Source organism: Otolemur garnettii, unplaced genomic scaffold (assembly GCF_000181295.1).
Source record: "Otolemur garnettii isolate 467f Iridium unplaced genomic scaffold, OtoGar3 scaffold00015, whole genome shotgun sequence".
Lineage (NCBI taxonomy): Eukaryota > Metazoa > Chordata > Mammalia > Primates > Galagidae > Otolemur > Otolemur garnettii.
Genome location: NW_003852410.1, coordinates 2371386 through 2390438, shown reverse-complemented (window position 1 = coordinate 2390438; position 19053 = coordinate 2371386). Strand labels below are relative to the sequence as shown.

Genomic DNA, 19053 nt, shown 5'->3' with positions numbered 1-19053 from the left:
GTTCAGCCGTGTCCCAGCCTGTCTACCAGGTGTCAGCAGCACGCACACCACAATCAAAGGTGTTTCCAGACATTGCCAATGTCCCCACATTGCTCCTGGCTGAGAAGTCCTCTACAAGAACAGTTGGTGCTGGGCTGCCTGGGGGAACTGGAGGGCCTGCGGGTGAGGATGCCCAGGAAGAAATAACCCATGCCTCCAAGTCAACAGTGAGGGACAGTGCTGACACATCTACTGTCATAAAGAAAGGACATAAGTGCCCAGAGGGCATCTAAAGGTGAATGGGAGTTCGGTCGGTTGCAGGAGTGGAGAGCGGACCCCAGAGAGCCCTGAGCAGCCCCACCGCGGCCACCGGCCTAGTTACCATCACACTTGGGGAGGAGCCGCAGCTACCGCAGTCGGCCCCAGTCACCATCACAGCAACCATGAGCAGCGATGCAGAGACCCAGCAGCCACCTGCCACCCCCTTCCCGCTGCCCTGGCCCTCGGCGCTGCTGACACCCAGCCCGGCACCACGGGCAGCCGTGCAGGAGCGTTGGCCCCGGGGGGCCTCACATCGGCGACGCCTGCCAGCGGGGACAAGAAGGGCATCACAACAAAGGTTTTGGGAACAGTAAAATGGTTCAATGTAAGAAACAGATATGGTTTCATCGACAGGAATGACACCAAGGAAGATGTGTTTGTACACCAGACTGCCATAAAGAAGAATAACCCCGGGAAGTCCCTTCGCAGTGCGGGAGCTGGAGGGACCATGGAGTTTGATGTTCTTGAAGGAGAAAAGGGTGCGGAGGCAGCAGATGTCACAGGCCTCGGTGGAATTCCAGTTCAAGGCAGTAAATACGCAGCAGACCGTAATATAGGCGCTCTCTGTCTCAGGGGCCTCCACGCAATTACCAGCAGAATTAGCAGAATAGTGAGGGGGGAAAGAAGGAGGGATCGGAGAGCACTCCTGAGGACCAGGCCCAACAACGCCGCCCACCGCAGGCGAAGGTTCTCGCCTTGCTACACAAGGGGACCCTATGGGCGTCAGCCACAGTGTCCCAACCCTCTTGTGCAGGGAGAAGCGATGGAGGTGCTGACAATCAGGGTGCAGGAGAACGAGGTAGACCAGTAAGACAGAGTATGTATCGGGGTTATAGACCACGATTCTGCAGGGACCTTCCCGGCCAAAGACAGCCCAGAGAGGACAGCAATGAAGAGGATAGAGAGAATCAAGGAGATGAGACCCAAGGTCAGCAGCCACCTCAACGTGGGTGCGATCACAACTTCAATTACCGACGCAGACGCTCAGAAAACCCTAAACCACGAGATGGTAGAAATAAAAGCAGCTGATCCACCAGCTGGGAATTCGTCCGCTCAGAGGCTGAGCAGGGCAGGGCTGAGTTAATGCCGCTCACCATCTCTACCATTGTCAGGTTTAGTCATCCAAGAAGAAACAAATATGAAATTCCAGCAATAAGAAATGAGCAAGAGATTGGAGCTGAAGACCTTAAGTGCTTGCTTTTTGCCCATTGACCAGATAACTAGAACTATCTGCATTACCATGTTTCTCTGAAAATAAGACCTACCCCCAAAATAAGCCCTAGCAGGATTTCTATGCATTTCTTAAATATAAACCCTACCCCATAATAAGACCTAGCCACGCCATGCATTTCCAGGGGGAGAGAAAGACATCCCCTGAAAATAAGCCCTAGTGTGTCTTCTTGAGAAAAAATAAATATAAGCGGTGTCTTATTTTCGGGGAAACACGGTATCTGTGCTGCGTGGGGGTTTTATTATTTTTACCTAAAGACGTCTTTTTTTGGTAATTACAAACGTGTTTTTTAAAAAGCCTGGTTTTTCTCAATACGCCTTTAAATGTTTTTTAAATTGTTTCATATCTGGTCAAGTTGAGATTTTTAAGAACTTCATTTTTAATTTGTAATAAAAGTTTACAACCTGATTTTTTTTTTTCAAAAAAGTCAACAAACTGCAAACACCTGTTAATAAAGTTCTTAAATAATAAATAAATAAATAAAGGTGAATGGGTGGCCAGGTCTTAAAATAGCTTGCTAGTTCGGGTGTCCCAGGAGGACACTCTGAGACAAGGATTCTAGAACAAGTAGCCATGTGGGAGGTGCAAAGAAAACTGACAGGGATGGGAAACTGGTCCAGGGAAAGGTAGGTGCTGCTAACGGCTGGTCAAACCAGCTGCGAGCCACTGGGGCTGACTGGCATGTGATCCCCCTGGGGACCCCTAAGGGGTACACCGGCCTCAGTGTCCTGTCCCGGGCTCCCAAGGGTAGGGAGCAGGGGTGCTTACACACCAACTCCTGCTGGTCAGTGGTTGCTGGCTGCTGCCCCTCCACGGTGATAATTGCCAAAGCAGGCCCCAGGGCCCAGGGGCAGATCTCGGCAGGGAAACATGAGTACCAGCAGCTGGGGCACCCAACATGGTAAAGGCAAGGGGATACGGGCAGAGCACTGTCAGCTCACTGTGCCTACTGGCCACTGGGGACCTTGTGCATTGCTAGGTCTCACCTCCCAGGGAAAATGTGCTCTGCTATCTCAGGCTTCAAATTGTTTGAAGTTGGCTTGAAGCTGGAACTCTTTCTTCAAACATATGCTTACAAGAAAGCTCAGTGTCCAGGGCAGCACCAAGGAAGGCCACAGTCTGGCTGATTGAGGGGCAGAGAGGTGGGCAAGTAGCAGGAGTGAAGGGGCAGAGCCCCCCACAGAGGCTCCCTTCCCTCAGCCCACCCTCTACCCCCAAGTACTGTTACAGAACTTCTCAATCTCCCCAGAGGAGCTCCCAGCAAAGAAACCAGGCCTCTGACAAGGAGCCATGTCCACTCCTTCCCTTGCCCCAAACTCTCAGAGCATGAGGGTGGAAAGCACAGACTCACAGCTGTCCCATCCAGCTTCCAGCTCCTGCCCCTGCTAAAGCCCAGGGAGCTTTGCTGAAGAAGCAGTCAGATCATGGCAGGGTACAGCTTTTCAATCGGGCACCTGCATACCCCCACTCCTCTATCCTGCCTGGATCCACATATTTATCTGAGCCTACAGCCCCGTTGGATAGATTAGCAACCAATTCCAATGATGGAAAGAATATGGGACATGAATTGAATGAAGCAGGTTCTTCTACTTTCTCCCAGATTGACCTTGGGCAGGTTGCTTTAATTCTCAGGGCCTTTATTTCCTGATCCATGAAATGGGACAATAATACCTACCATGTTTCTCTGACATTGCCTGGTTTTGCTGGATGCCAGCCCTTCCTCCACCCTGACCTCCATCCCAAATTTCCATTACTCCCCAGAGGAAATCTCACCTGGGTTCAAAATATATATATATATATAACCATCAACCGAGACCTGACTATTTAAAAATTGATTCTGGTGCTGTAACTTCCACCACCACGCCCTCCTCCTGGACTTGTCTCATGTACTGGAGCTCAGACTCAGCTCCCAGCCACCCATGCTCCTGACCATGATGGTCTCAGCTCTGTCCACCTGGCCCTCTTCCTAGCAACTTCTCTCCAGGCTAGAGCTTCAACCCCCCACCCTACCCGCCAAGAGAGACTGATGCATCAAGGTGGCAGTCTAGAGCCTGCTCCCATGATTAGACCCAGGGTCCCAAATTGCACACTCCAAAGGAGGCCCCTCTAACCCAGAACCTATATGTAGTATCTGCACAGGCTCATCCCCACTCCCCACCCAAAGGCCATCTTCAGTTGTAAACCGAAGGTCATCCTGATCCCTTTCAGAACCAGCCTGAGGCCTGGGGGCAAGATTTGGCATCACTAAGATTGAATCCCAGCGCCATTTAGCAACTGTTACCTCAGACACCTCTCTGAACCTTCTTCTGAGAGCTATGGTGGTAGTCCAGTGGCAGTGGATACAATGTGTTGCATCCTCAGAGCATGTAACAAACAAGTGTTACCTCTTCCTCCCTTTAAAAAAGTATTACTACCACTGATGGACAATAGCAACCATGGCTAACAAATGGAGCTCTCGCCATGTGCCAGGCACTGCCCTAAGTGCTTTATGAACATTTACTCACATATTCACTCACTTTGTCCTGCGAGTCAAGAAACATAATCACCCCATTTTACTGAGGAGGAAGCCAAGACATGGTACGATTAAGAAACTTGCCTAAAGTCATACCGAGTAAGTAGGAGAGCCAGGATAAACTCTAATTTATACAACCCAACTTAGATCCAGTCTTTTCAAAACCACAAATGTCAATCTTTTCAGCATTTACAATTAAAGATAATGGCCTTACACATCAATTCAAAAGTACTCAGAATCCAGCTGAAAGCTGCTGGCAATTTTGACTCAGCTCTGCCGTGAGTCATAGCAGGGCAGAGAAGCAGGCACCCCTGATGGCTTCCGAAGAGCCAAGAGTCCGCACAGGCAAAGGCATGACTGGCGGTCAGTACCACCCTCCGCGTGGAGCAGACGTCCTACTTGATTGCAGCTGGACCCCCATTCACAATCCTTCCCTCCGTGGGGTCCCAAACCTGAATAGCTTGAATGAACACATGTAACAAGACACAATTTATTTCCAACATCCTTCATTCACAGAATTGTCCGGCTGGGCATTTCTGCCCCAATTCTCTTCCCAGCTATGAATGAGTGTGATATTACCTGTTTATTCCCCCAGCAAGTGTCTACAGAGTCCCTGCTGGGTGCCAGGCACTGTTCTCCAAAAAGCTGAATTCTCAGCGACATATTCCCAGTTCTTCATTTCCTGTGAGTTTAGTTTCTTCCAGAAGTTCCTTTTTGATCTCTGAAAAAAACTTGTGTTAAGTCCTCAGAACACGTGGTCAGAAACCCTGAAAATCCCATGTGCTCAATTATTCCCAGTTAACCTAACTTTATTAAAGAAAAGAGTGTCCGGTCCCAACCCTTCTGCTAAATCCATGCCTCTATGCCAAGCCTCCCTCCATGCTTCTTCCAGGGTTTGGGCTCCACCGTCCTCTCTCATTTAGCAACTTTGCTTGCTTCCAATCCATTGGTCGTCCTGCCCTAGCGCAAAGCCACTTTCTCCTCCACACCTCTGCTGAGAGAGATGCCTAAAACTGGCTCCTTCCCTCCAATCCTGCCACCCCCTTCCCCAACCTCCTAGACTCCAGGGAACCAACAAGTTAGACTACTCTCTGCCTGGGCTGCTAATAAGGATGAAATGATACTGCATTTCCCCTCACAAAATAAATGCCTCCTAGGCTATCGCTCGGAAATCAATAGTGGGGGTAAGCGTGCGTGTCAGCTAAATTTACAACTTCTCCTGACAACCCCCTGCCAGCTCTACAGCAGGTTCAAATGAAATATTGCAGGGATCTTCTCACGTATTTAAGCAAAACAAAATAGCGACCATTAGCAAACCACCGAAGTTCTATTTGCATAAGAATGATTTGTATTTACCTAGCCTAGGTGCCAAATTTATCAGACAAATGAGACCTAATGAACAATTTTCTTTCACTGCCTCAATTTAATAATCATCCTATTGAAGGTCTCAGTGGTTTTTTGTGGTGATCAAGGGTACATTTGTATAAAAGCTTTGTTAAACATCTGACAGTCATCTCCTACAAGTTCTTTTATATTTGTCTCCTGTGAGACAGGCTTAAATTTTAAGCTAGAGTTTACCAAGCTTGTGGTGGTTGGGACATTTTATTTCATTTTGAGTCCTGGGCAACTGATCTTGAAATCTAATCCTAAAATCAGCTGATTACTCTGTAACTCCCAAAGACTCTGTCTTCCTAATTTCCAGTCCATTGGGATTCTTTCTCGGCATAAATATACATTTTAAAATGTTCTTGCTTGAGTTCTGATTAAATGTCATGCTGTTCCCCATGAAAGACCGACCACAGGTGAGCAGTGTCACAAAAGATATCAGGCTTTTTGTCCCTTGTAAGTCAGCTGTTCTTATTCACAGTAGTTGTTCAAACCTTATGTCCTTTGACGCTAAACTCGGCCCCTCCCCCATCCAATGACAACAGGCCCAATGGACCTGTGAAGCTTCATGAAGAGGGGGCAGGTCATGGGAGGGGCCACACTCTGCAGGGCAGATGGGCTCCCCCCCACCCCCACCACCAAGCCCTACTCTCCCTTCCTTAGTCTCTTCCCGGCCCCATCACCAGGGGGCGCTGCAGCCATGGTCGGCTCCTCCTGCTGCCAGATGTTGGTTCTAATTCCAGAAGCATTGGGAGATTTAAGGATTCACGTCAGAGATTCTACCATAATTGGTCTAGTGTAGGGGCTGGGGACTAGGATTCTTTACATTGCAGGGGGCTACAGCCCCAGATTCTGTGTCCTCTCCCAGGCTGAACCATTCAGTGCCAGCCCTCAGTTTTCACATCCCACTCCTCTCTGAGTCCGTTGGGCACACAGTCTCTAATTTTCCACACTCCCCACCTCTCCTGGCTGTCTCCTCACACTGAGGCTGAGCTCCCCTTGCTCTCATCACTGTGGTTGCCCTGTCCATTTACCTACAGCTCAAAGGAAAGAGGAGTATTTCTTGCCCCCAGAAATGGTCCATCAAAAAAGAGATGACCACCGAGGCCATGTGTTTCTTCCACCTGGCCGGCTTTGTTCATTTCCCTGGAGGGCCTTTCGGCTTTTGACCCTGGCATGGTCCTCACTTCATATTATTATTCCTATTTTGCAGGTAAGAAAACTGAGGTTTAGTCATACGCCTTTTGGCTAGTGTATCCTCTCAGATCAATTGACTCAGCAGCCCACACTCTTAAGCTCTTACAGGATTCCGCCTCCTGCAGTTCACCGACCCTGGACCCTCCCCTGTCAATTCCCAGAGACCTTGCGACAGTCTCTCCTATACAAAGCCCCAAATCTGCTTTTCAGTGGCAAACATAACATTCGTCTAGAAAAAGAGGGAGGGGAAGAGTTCACTGACCAGCAGGCTCTGCACAGCTGAGGCCAGTGCTATCCTTACTGTCTGGAAAGACAGCCCTGGAGATGGGGTCCCATGGAGCCCTCGCAGAGCCAGGGGCTGCAGACTGCAGTGAAATCCAGGCACTCAAAAGCCGACAGGCAGGAAGCACAGGAAATTCTGGGGACCAGAGGTGGGGCATGGAGGGGGTATAGGGAGGGCAGAGGGGAGGTGAGATCCTGGACCACAGCTCCTGTTTGGAAGCGGAGGGTGAGGGATGCACTTAAAAAGTGGGCAAAGGAGCCCCAAACCGAGGACTAAAGACAGCCTCTCGAAGGTAGAAAAGCAGGGAAACATCGTCTCCCAGAGCCTCCAAAAGGAATGCTGGCCTGCTCACCCTTTATTTGAGGACTTGTGACCTCCAGAAAAAGGGAGGGCAGTCGGCAGGATCTCACCTAACGTGCACAATGGAAGGGTGGTTGGCACGCCCCTCGAATGAAGGCTCAACTACAACTTGAACTTTACTTGAGGAATGAAAACAATGTAACCGAAACATTTGTGCCCTCATATCAATCTGAAACACACAACCAAACAATGGACAAAGCAAAGACTGAAGGAACCTGATGAGGTGCGGTACTCAAGTCAGAGCCCTTCCTCCCCAGCGTGGGAGGTCAGGAGCGCACACCTGCACTGGCTCAAACATGAACCTGGGGCCAGACAGAGCTCAGGGCAGCACCATCTTGAGGTGGCTCTGATGACGCAGGACTCTACACAGGATTTGCACACTACGGGCCATAGGCCAAAATCCTATTTTGGTGATGTGGCTGCCACTTATTTTTGTAAATGAAGTTTCATTGGGACCCAACCATGGCCCCTTCATTTCCCTGTTGTCTATGGCTGCTTTTGTGCTCTGAGCACAGAGTTCAGTGGTCATGACAGAGACAGTGTGGCCCTCAGAGGCTGAAACCAGGGTCAGCTTCATGAGCCTACAACCCTGGGGCCTTAGTTTCAGCATCTTGAAAATTTAACCACTTTTTAACAAAGGTTTTTTGTTTTCACCCTGGACCCTCAACTTACATAGCCAGAAGGGCCTAAATTATATTTACTCTATGGCCCTACTATTGGCCCATTCCTCTAGTTTTCCAGTTTGGGATCCTTTTCACTTCTTTACCTTTAATGCTTCTGGCCCCAAGACCCCTGCCCCTTTCTGAACCATATTGTGACATCTCTGGAAAACTGCAACGCACTTCTTTCTGGTACCCTTAATAGTAACTTACCAGCTATCATTCTCGAGGAGGGCAGCAGAGCTCCAGGGCCAAACCAAGGTCTGCCACTTACTGACTAGCCCTTGGGACCACCCGGAATAAACCTCATCCCTTAAACCTTCAGAGACTTGAGTAAAGTTCTTCTGCCCCTCCCCCTTAGTCGTCTCCTCTGCAACCCAAATTCTCCTGTTTCCTACAAGACATGTTTCAAGTTCCTGCACCATCATACTCACCCTCCTTAGATATGCTCTAATTTACCTAGACCCCCTCTTAAAACACAGAGCCTGAAGAAGGCTCCAAGTATAGTCTCACCAGGGCACAGAACAGTCCCCTCCACCACTCTAATGGTGTATCTGTTCATGCATCCCGACCTCACACTGTCTTTTGCAAGGGAAGCCATTCTAGAAAACTTAAAATCTCTGATGGTAGGAAAAGACGGTGCTGCTCTCTTTACAGCCATGAGTAAACTGAAGTTTGGAAAGGAATGCCCTGCTCATGGGCTCTCCCTTCTATTAACCAAGAATTTTGGACCCCCAATTTCTTTACCTATAAAATGGGAAAGCCGGACCTCTTCCAGCTCTAGCATAGTGTAGTTTGTCTTCTAAAATGCAGGCCCCGAAAGCCAAGTCATGAAGAAAATAGAAGCTCTCAGCGTAGATATAAAACTCCTCCACGGACAGAAGTTTCCCTCCTTGCTCATTTTTGTAGACCTGCCCGCTGGGGAAACGGTAGCATGAAGGACAAAGCTGGCTGGTTAATGGCAGCCCTCATCGGACGGCTCACTAAGTGCCGTGACTTCCTCAGAGAGGCAGCCTATGTAATCCTCCACTGCCACCTTCACGAATTTATGTCCACCTGCACATCCTATTTTCAAAATGTTTTTCTCTGCCTTTTCCTTCCCGAGGCAAACAACAAAAACAAACAACAAAACGCCCTTAAAATGAGAACACAAAGTCCTCCATAAAATCACAGACACCAAATGGGCTTGGGAAATCACTCTCCTTAACTGTGTTCTCTTATTAGATGCATCACCCCAGGGGGGACTTGAAAGTTTCACCTTTCTGTGAGTTATCTTCCTAACATTTTTGCCCCAGGTTCCCTGGGCCTTTGCGTGGGGCACAGATTCACACGTGAGGGACTGTGCAGGCCTTACCACCCGCACTTGACTAGGGAGAACGTGGAGGCTCCGAGAGGTCACAAACCCCATTAGTGACTGAGCCAAGAAAAGACTAATGGTCCCTGACTTGAGTGCTCTTTCCACCAGCATTGTCTCGGAAATAGGACTGTTATTAAGGAAGTGAGAGATGCTTTCTCTGCCTCTGGCGTCTGGCCTTTTCCTCTCTGCCGCTCTGATTCCAGTCATCCTTCTGGCCCAGCTAAAGTACAGGTCCTTCCTCTGAAATTCAAAATGTGTATTGGTTGTCCCACCCCTTTGGCACTCAGCACTGATCACCAGCTAGAGGCAGCAGTGACCCTTTCATGTGACAAGCCAATTTCTGCACTCCAAGGGTGCCGCAGCTTGGAACCAGGCACACGGTGAATCTCAACCAGTGGTAGTTACTGTTGTGATCAATTATCACTCATTGTCCCAGTGAGTGAATGTGAAACAAGCTACCTGAAAATTCAGTGACATAAAAAGAAAAATTATGGTGTCCATGGATATGCAGACAGGGCTCAGAGAGCACATTGTCTCTGTCCGTGGTGTCTGGAGCGTCAGCTGGAAAGTGTGGAGATTAGTGGTGACCGAGACTGGGGCCTGGCATTACCTGAAGCATTATTTGCTCTCACTCCTGACGGTGATGTGTGCTGACAGCTGGGGGCTCAGTTCCTCCACGGGTGGTCTAGCCACCTGGGCTAGTGTGAGCTTCCTCACAAGATGGCGGCCGAGTTCCCAGGGCAGGAACCTTCAGAGGAAAAGGGCAGGAATCTGTTTAGGGAAGGCATATGGATTCTACCTCTTGGTAGAAGGAGTTTCAAGTCCATCGTAAGAGCACAGACCTGGACATCTTTGGAAATCGCGACCTTCTGTCATCATTATTGTCATCTTCCTATTACTTCCCCTTTAGCAGGAGCCTCTCCAGGTGGCTCCTCCATCCCTTGTGACAGTACTGCTGCTGGCTGGCCCACCTTTTCTCCAGACATATTTGGTCCTGCTGTAGACAGAGCTCAATCTCAGGCTCAGATCCCTGCTGTATCCCACATGAAAAGAAGCAGCAACATTCTTTCTTTGTCTGTTTAATCTCCTTGCGGGATAAGATACGTGTACCGAGGACTAGGGAGACCTGGAGACCCAGACGGGGCAATGGGAAAAAAGTAAAGTGAGAGAGGGGAAAAGTCTCTACCTTGTTCAAAACACTATTATTTTTGCATCCTTATTATTAACACTGCTACAAAGAGAGGCTTTATTACCATCAGCTTTCTGATTAGTCTTCCCATCTCGAATTCCCCCCTGCTCCAGTCCACTCTCTGCCTGCCCACTAGGGAGCCTCCTCCCACACATATCTGATAATGATCCTCTCATGCTCTGAAGCCTTCCAGGGCTTTCTGACGCCTTGATACATCCACACTCTTTAGCATGCCATTTGGGATAGTTCACAGCCAAGCCCAAACTGAGCCACGTCTCCTTCCTGCCCCACCCTTAACCCCAGACACCCCAACCTTTCAGCCGATACTACTCCCTCAAGTCTGCAGTCCCACAACCTGGAGTGTCCTAGGGGGTCAAGCCCCTGCTTGTCCTTCAATATCTAACTCAAGAGCTACCTCCTATAGGAAACCTTCCCTGACGCACTCAGAGTAAGCCATTGCCACCTATGGACTTCTAAGGCAAGCTTTGTGTAAAATATTTCTGATTTGTAGCACTTGCCACACTGTATTTATAATCTTTTTTTTTTAATTGATGTCCCCCTAGACTGGGAGCTCCTCAAAGCAGGGGCAGAGCCTTCCTGGTCTGTTTATCCCCAGCCACTGGCAAATTCTGAATGAAGGAGGAGAAGGACAGATAAATGGGTGCCCAGACCCTGGCCTGTGGAGACATAGACTCTTCATTTCCACACTGCCTGTGCCCAGGTGACAGATGAATGGGCAAGGCACAGAAAATCTGAGCAGACATGTAGGAGAGGTACGCCCCATTAGTGCATGTGGGGTGTCTGCAGCCCAGTGACATCCCAGGAGCTGTCATTAGGGCAGGGTTAAGGGCAGGTAGGCATGGACGTCCCCCCTGCCCCTTCACCTACTCATCAAGAGGGCTGAGGAGCAGCGGTCCCATGGGGGGTCTCATCCCCAGCCCCACCCCACACCTCTGTCCATCAGCTACCCCTCCAGGGGGAAGCCCCAGAAACGGGGAACCCTCAGACCTGCTCAAGGCCATCAAAGTGCAGGGCCAGGAGCTCACAGTCCAACCAGAACCCCTGCTAGCAGACAGCATCTCCAGCTCCTGAAGCACCCCCTGCACCAGCTCATCTCCTCCTCTCCACAAAGGTAGGAAGAGCCCCAGCCATTATCATCATGTCCCCATTTTACAGATGAGGGCATAGTAGCCCAGAGAGGTGAAGTGTGCCCAAGACCACATGGCCCACCAGAGCTAAGGCCAACCTCACAGCCTTCCTCGGACAGCTGCTCGACAGAGGAGCCCAAACTCTGACAGCGGTGGGACAAATTCCAGGGGCCCCATGGCAATAGCCTGGCCACCTTGGTAGCACACAGGTGCTCCCAGGCTCTCTGCTTCCTCGCCTGAAGCCCAACACCCTGCAGCAGCCCCCTTTAAGGAGTGCTCAGCCTTCCAGAAGAGCTCCAGTCTTAATTTTAGCTTGGAGGCCTGCCACAGTAGGCTTTAGCCAGAGGCAGGCTGAAGTTATGTGGGACAGCTGTCAGCCGGCATACTGGGTGGGGCCTATTTAGCCTGCAGGGACACAAGTCTGGGGACACTGAACTGGTCTCTCTGCCCCAAGTACTTTCAGCCCCCGCTGGTCACACTGCTCGGCTCTCCTCCTGCCCCCCAGCTCTGAGATGATGGGTGAAGAGCGCACAGACCTCGAGGCCCAGATCGTCAAGGACATTCACTTCAAGGAGATTGATCTGGTGAACCGAGACCCCAAGAACATTAACGAAGACATAGTCAAGGTAGGCTCTGCGGGCCTGTCCCAGCAACCCCGAGGGGGTCAGTTTTGGCCCCCAGGTGCTCGGCAGGGGAGGGTTTCTGTTGCAGGGAACAATGGGTACCCTTCAAAGAGACCTTGTTTTGCTCTGTCTTCTCCAAATCTCCCCTTTAGAAAAAAAAAAGGTTTATAAACTCCCAGAGGACCATGAGCATAATCAAGAGCAAAAAATTAGCCACATACACATGGTCCAAGAATTGATAGGGGCAGGGAAGGCAAGTCACAGAGAAAACCCCTCCTTACTACTGTGGGCTCTCGCCACCCACGCTGGCCCTCATCCTGGAGGGAACGGGAACGGGTGGCCCAGTTGGGCTCTATTGCGTGCCAGGAGCCATTTCTGCGGTCTCCTCAGTGAGTGTGGGGTTAATCCCCAGAGGGCGGCTTCCAGCAGGGCTGGCAGCCCCTGGACATGCCCCCACTCCCTGCACCCTCCCACTGCCCAGCCTCTGTCCCCCACAGCTAGGGGCTGTGCCCCAGACCTTCCCTCAGGTCCCGCTCACTCCAGGTCCTGCAGCCCCCTCAGGGCGAAGGCCATTCAGAGGGCACCTGGGTTCCTGAAAAGGGAATGGTAGGAGTTGTCCAGCCTCCAAAGAGTGTCCCCATGGCTGCTGCTTGAAGTTGGGCCTCTTTCTGTGCCTGGTGACATTAGCAGCCTGGCTACCCCCAGGCCCACATCTTCAATCCAAACTCCATCTGGTACCCAGAGGGATCTTTTAAAAGCAGAACTCTGGGTTGGCACCTGTGGCTCAGTGAATGGGGCACTGGCCCATATACCAAGGGTGGCAGGTTCGAACCCAGCCCTGGCCAAACTGCAACAAAAAATAGCCGGGCGTTATGGCAGGCGCCCACAGTCCCAGCTACTCAGGAGGCTGAGGCAAGAGAATCACCTAAGCCCAGGAGTTGGAAGTTGCTGTGAGCTGTGATGCCGCAGCTCTCTACCGAGGACAATAAAGTGAGACTCTGTCTCTCAATAAATAAATAAAAGCGGAAATCCTTGAAGCAGGATCTCAGTCACCACCATCAGAGTCACTGCCAGGGCTGTTAAGGGGACGGGTGCTGGGGCCTCCTAGGTCCTACTGAATGTGCTGGATACAGTCCAGTGTCAATATAGCTACCCCTTGGAATTTTAAGTTTTCTAATAGCCACATTTAAAGAAGTAAAAGCAAACAGGTAAATTAATTTTCATGATTGTTTTCATTTAACTGTACGAATCTAAAACAGTATCATTTCAAGGTATTGATATACAACAATGATTAATGAGCTATTGTACAGTTTTTCTTCATCTTCCAAATCCAACGTGTATCTTATCCTTAGAGTACGTCTACATTTGGGCTCTAAATTTTCATCAGAAATACTTGTTCTGTACTGTATGTAGAATGCATAAAAGGTACAGGTGAAAATCAATTCACATGCCCAAGTTGTTCCAAACATTCTCCAAAGTTTTCCAAAAATGGAACCAAGTGCCAGTCTGAATTTTAACTAAGGTTGAACACACTTTATAATTCTTTAGTTGCCACCTTTTAAGTGCTCAAGGCTCAAAGCCCTATATTAGATGGTGTGGTAAGGACTTGTTGCCATCCTTCAATGGGACACCTGTCTCACTGCATAAAGCCTAATCCAGGGGTCCTCAAACTTTTTAAACACAGGCCAGTTCACTGTCCCTCAGACCATTGGAGGGCTGGACTGTGGGCCTTGGGACAAGTCGGCTGCTAAGCAGGACAGGCAGTGGGGGCAAAAACACTTGGCGGGCTGGATAAATGTCCTAGGCGGGCTGCATGTGGCCCACAGGCCATAGTTTGAGGACGCCTGGCCTAATCTCTCCAGGTGGCTTTCCCAACCTAACGCAATCTGGTCCTAACCTGCTCCTTGTGCCTGATTTGCTCCCACCAATACACACCCCTGTGCTTTTGCCAGGAGTGCCCTCTTCCTCTCCTCCACATGGCCAATGCCCCATTCAGCCTTCAGGGCCCTGCTCAAATGGCACCTTCTCCAGAAAGCCTTCCCTGATCCTCCAAGCACTCAGTTGTTCCCTCCTCTGTGCCCTTCCTTTACTCAGGGCGTTCTTCCATAACACTTTATACTGTGCTGTATATGACATTTCTATAAATCACTAGCATTTGAGCTAGGACATGTGTGTATTATAGCACAGTGTGAATACTGCAATGGGGAAATTAGGGAGCAAGGTCCATGAGCAATAAAGCCCTATATAAATATAAGATATAATGAGTCGTGGCTTCTACAGTGAGATTCAACAGGAATAATCCCAGACGTGTCTTTAACACATCTGATTTGAAATCCATGCTCTTTTTCCTAAAAATAATAACACTGGACAAGGCACCTCAGCTTTCTGAGCCTCAGTTTCCATCTGTTAAATGGGGATAATATCATTTACCTCCACCAGGAAAATGACTCTCAGAGCAGAGACATGCCATAGAAATACAGGGTAGGGATTAAATGAGATGAGGGGGTTGAAGGTGTCTAACACAGTCCCCAATAAGAGGGTCACAATTGTGAGCAGAAGAGGGTCCTTGAGGGACTTGTAGTCTGTAGGACAAGAGAACTAAGCCAGGAGCCAGTGCCATGCTCAGGGGACCATCTGGTGGGCCCTGGTGGCTGCAGGGGGTTGGGGAAGGGGACCCCATGGGAGAATGTGGCTTCTAAAGGACATCCACAACAGCTGAGGAGCAGAGAAGGGTCTTTCAGGTGCTCCTGGGCCAGGAAGGAGAGACTCCAGGCCCGGGCCCACACATAACAAGGGGGAGGGGGGGTGGGCAGGGCCACAGTGTGAGGCAAGCTCTCCCAGAGGCCCTGAGCCCCAGAAAAACTGCACTCAGAAGCCAGACAAGAGGACCGCAAGTAATTCTCACCAGAGCAGATTGTTATTTGGCTTTATTGGACATTCTCTAGTTTGGGAAGTTGATTTTTTCTTTCTCTTATTTTTAATGATTGAGAAATGGAAACGTTTAGAGCTATAGAACCAGGATCATAGAGCAGTCAGATAAATACCACACACCAACTCAAGTAGACGCCAGGTCTGTGTCACAGACTGTTAAGGAATGAAGGAAAGGAAGAAAGGGAGGGACACGGGCGGCCTGTCTGAGCAGGGCAGCCCCCACATCACCCAGAGTTTGTCATAGACTGGGGAAAAGACAAGAGAGAGGGACAGGAAGGCAGAGGGAATGAAGGAGACAGAGGGACACCGAGAAGCAAGACGCAGGCCAACAGGAAGACTCACAAGGCCCTGGCGGGGCCCATAGGCACCTGTCAGGATGGGCTCCCAGGGCAGGGGGGCAGGAGGCTCCTCCCATGGCTAAAAATGAGTGACGTGGAAAGAATGGGGAGGTGGGACCCTGCCACAGAGTCTTGAATTCTGGTCACAGTCCTGACCCGAGCTTGCTGTGTGACTCTGGAGAAAATCCTTTTCCTTCTTTGAGCCTGAATCCTTGGTATAGATGTAGGTGGAGTGGAAAAGAGGGAGACCTTGTCCCCTCTGCCACCGGCTGCTCAGGTCTCACACGTAAAGCCCAGGAGGATGAAGAGCAGGAGACAGGCCCCCTGGGCTGGGGCTTTGACCCCCGCAGAGGGGAGGCCCTCCCTTTCAGTGCTGCCCTTCAACCTAGGCTAGAAAATGAGAGCGAAAGCAGAGCAAGACCCCTGTGCAGCCCAGCCAGCTTCCACTGTGCTCCAAGGGCAGTGTGGAAGGTGGGGGGGCCTACAGCTGAGGAGGAGAGCACACCCCGTTTCCTTTGTCACCCTCCTGGCCGACATCAATGCCACAAATTGTGACTGAGCACCTACTGAGTGCCCTACACTGTGCTGTCCCAGAGGACACAGTAATGAGAAGGACAGACCCACTGTGTGCAAGTCCCACCAGGCTGGGGCTGCCAAAGGTCCCCGGGGCTCTCCACTCACTGGCAGAACCTGACAACACTTCTCTCTTCAGAACCAAGTTGGGAAGGCTCAAGTCTAGCCCCATGCCTGCCTCAGGACCCCAGCCCCACGCAAAAGTCCCCCCAAGTTGTTTCTGAAGAGCCTGTGAGGTCTCAAGGACTGACTCACTGACAGCCCTCTTCCGTTCTCCCAGCTCACACTTAGGCTCCAGGCCCTGAGGCAGTAATGGTTGTGCCCCAGTGTCACACAGGTCCTCCGGCTTTGGAATTCAGCTCCTCTTTCCTCAGGTGCTCCAAGTTGAGGCAGGCAGACAGATGGCATCCCAGCTTCCCCAGTATACCTCCAATATGCTAGCTCCATCTGCACCCACATTGGCCACAAAACACCTGCCTCTTTCAGCTCAGGCCAGTGAACACTCAGAGGACCAGCTCTGCCAAGTCCTGCTCCTAGTGTGGGCCCATTCATTTACACAAAATCAAAATGAACCTGATTATGGTTCCTCCCCCCTTGAAAATGAATCCAACCTAACAGACAAGACCAGAGTAATGAAAATGTGCAGAATACAGTCGTAAATTAATGGCAAGTGAAGTGTCATGGGAAGTTAGGGGAGGAAGAAGTTACTTTCATGGAGGAAAATCAGGATCCAGCTTTATGGGGAGGTGCAAGGTGCATAATAAAAATCAGAAAACCTTATAATGTGAGATAGAGGGCAAGGCTTTCCAAGAGGAAGAAACAGAATAAAAAAGGTATGGATTTTTTCACAACACTGGGAAGAATGTGGGCTAGAGTTGTAAATGTAAGGAGTAGATGCTGCCACTGCCCCTTCCCCTGTTCATGCAGATGTTACCAATGGATCACGGCACTCTTTCAGGAAGCCATGCCCCATTGGCTAGTCAGACTTGGCACAACAGATGAAACCTCTTTTCTGCTTTTTCTGCAGGAGAAGAATGACCTGTCAGATGGGATTAGTATAGAACACCCAAAAGGGAATTTGTGGGAGAGAAGCCAAAAAAGGCAGGTTAAGGCTGGATCATGGAGGGTCATCCAACCTCCCAGTCATTCCGCGTTGTCAATTCCTTCCTTTTGGAAATGTCCTTCCTTCTGGCAATGACCTCTAAGAAGGACCACATCAGTCTAATTCATGGTAGGGTATCAGGACTTGGTGTTATAGGGACTTCTGGGTTATCAAGTGGTCTTAGAGTTTGTCAAAATGTGGTCCACTTTCTTGGAGAGTTTGTTAAAATGCAGATTCCTGGTTTATACCAGCAGCAGTTCTTATCTGGCTGAGCTGGTGATGTTTGAGCATGAAAATCCCACATTCAAACATGTCAGATTGCAATGTACACCAGCTTTCAGCAGATTGCAATGTGACATGTTTGAATGTGGGACTTTTATCCTATAGAAAACAAACCTGGAGTTCAGAATTGTCCCTTATCTTCCCTAAAGATAGACTGTGTCATTACAAATTTCTATGTAAAAAATCATCCCCAAACTTGATGGCTTAAAGCAGTGGTTCTCAACCTTCCTGATGGCACGACCCTTTAATACAGTTCCTCATGTTGTAGTGACCCTCAATTATAAAATTATTTTCGTTGCTACTTCATAACTGTAATTTTGCTACTGTTATGAATAGTAATGTAAATATCTGATATGCAGGATGGTCTTAGGTGACCCCCAAAGGGGTCGTGACCCACAGGTTGAGAACCACTGGCTTAAAGCAACATCGATTTTATGATCTCTCATAGTTCTGTGGGTTGGCAGGGCTCAGCTGGTCGATTCTACTGGCTCCTCACTGGAGACCTCTTATGCAGCTGCAGTCAAATGCAATCACCTGAGGCTCTACTGAGGTGGAACATCCAAGATGCCTCACTCACATGCCTGGTGTATTGGTGGAGATAGATGAAAGGCAAGGCTCAGCAGGGACACTGAGGTGGTTAGGACTATGCGTGTAATTTAAGACCTCCCCATTCACATGGCCTCTCCGCCAGTCTCTAGTGCAAGTACAGCAGTGAGGACTTCTAACTTCACTGGTCTCTAGAGCAGAGTATAAAAGTGGACTTCTAACATGGGGTGGGGGGGTGCGGGAGTCTCCAAAACAGAAGCTGCCAGGTCTTGCAAAGTTTAATTCTAGGACTGGCATAGCATTCTTTCCGCCACACTGTCATGGACAAAGTGAATCAGAGGTAAGGCCAGACCCAAAATGGGATGAGACACCCAACGGCATAGATGCTGAGAGGAGACTAGCTAAGCATCTGCTGAAAGCTGGTGTACAGCCAAGTGTAGCCCTCCATCCAGGGTATTTCTACCCATTTCAAAATGCACAACCTTCCTGAGGGCAGAGGCCGAGTGGGCAGGCAGGCAAAGTCCAGGGCTCACAGATTCTGAGGGCATTCCTCTGGCAGGGTGCCCTCCCTTTCCTTGCAGTCTTCTGTTATCTTGGTCCCTACCCAGCTTCCTTACATGACCTCAAGTCCCTTTATGTTCTAGATCAGGTGCCCTAGATCCCCTCTTTAGAATTCTCTTGACCCCAAGCTCCTGATAATGCCTGGCCATGTCCTCCCCTCATCAGAACCAGCATGTGCTATGTTCTGTGCTTCAGCTGCTGCTGGGGAACCTTGTCTCTGCGATGACCCTGCAGAAGGAGACTGCAGAGGTGATTCAGACATACATACCGTCTGATGTCAGGGGTTCAGACACACCATCTGATGTCAGGGGATTCAGACACACCATCTGATGTCAGAGGATTCAGACGCACCTTCTGATGTCAGGGGATTCAGACGCACAGTCTGATGTCAGGGGATTCAGACGCACCGTCTGATGTCAGGGGATTCAGACGCACCGTCTGATGTCAGGGGATTCAGACGCACCGTCTGATGTCA

General features: G+C 49.9%; 1 protein-coding gene and 1 pseudogene across 1 annotated transcript in view; both read left to right on the top strand.

The window, feature by feature from the left end:
- The first annotated feature begins 322 nt into the window (after positions 1-322).
- Positions 323-1384, top strand: LOC100943206 (annotated as a pseudogene).
- Positions 1385-12068: 10684 nt separating this feature from the next.
- CAV3 (caveolin 3) overlaps positions 12069-19053 on the top strand; it is a 12211-nt gene continuing 5226 nt past the window's right edge. The window contains exon 1 of the mRNA XM_003785471.2: positions 12069-12248. Coding sequence (XP_003785519.1) covers positions 12135-12248 — 114 coding nt within the window. The 5' untranslated portion in view covers positions 12069-12134. The remainder of the gene's footprint in view (positions 12249-19053) is intronic.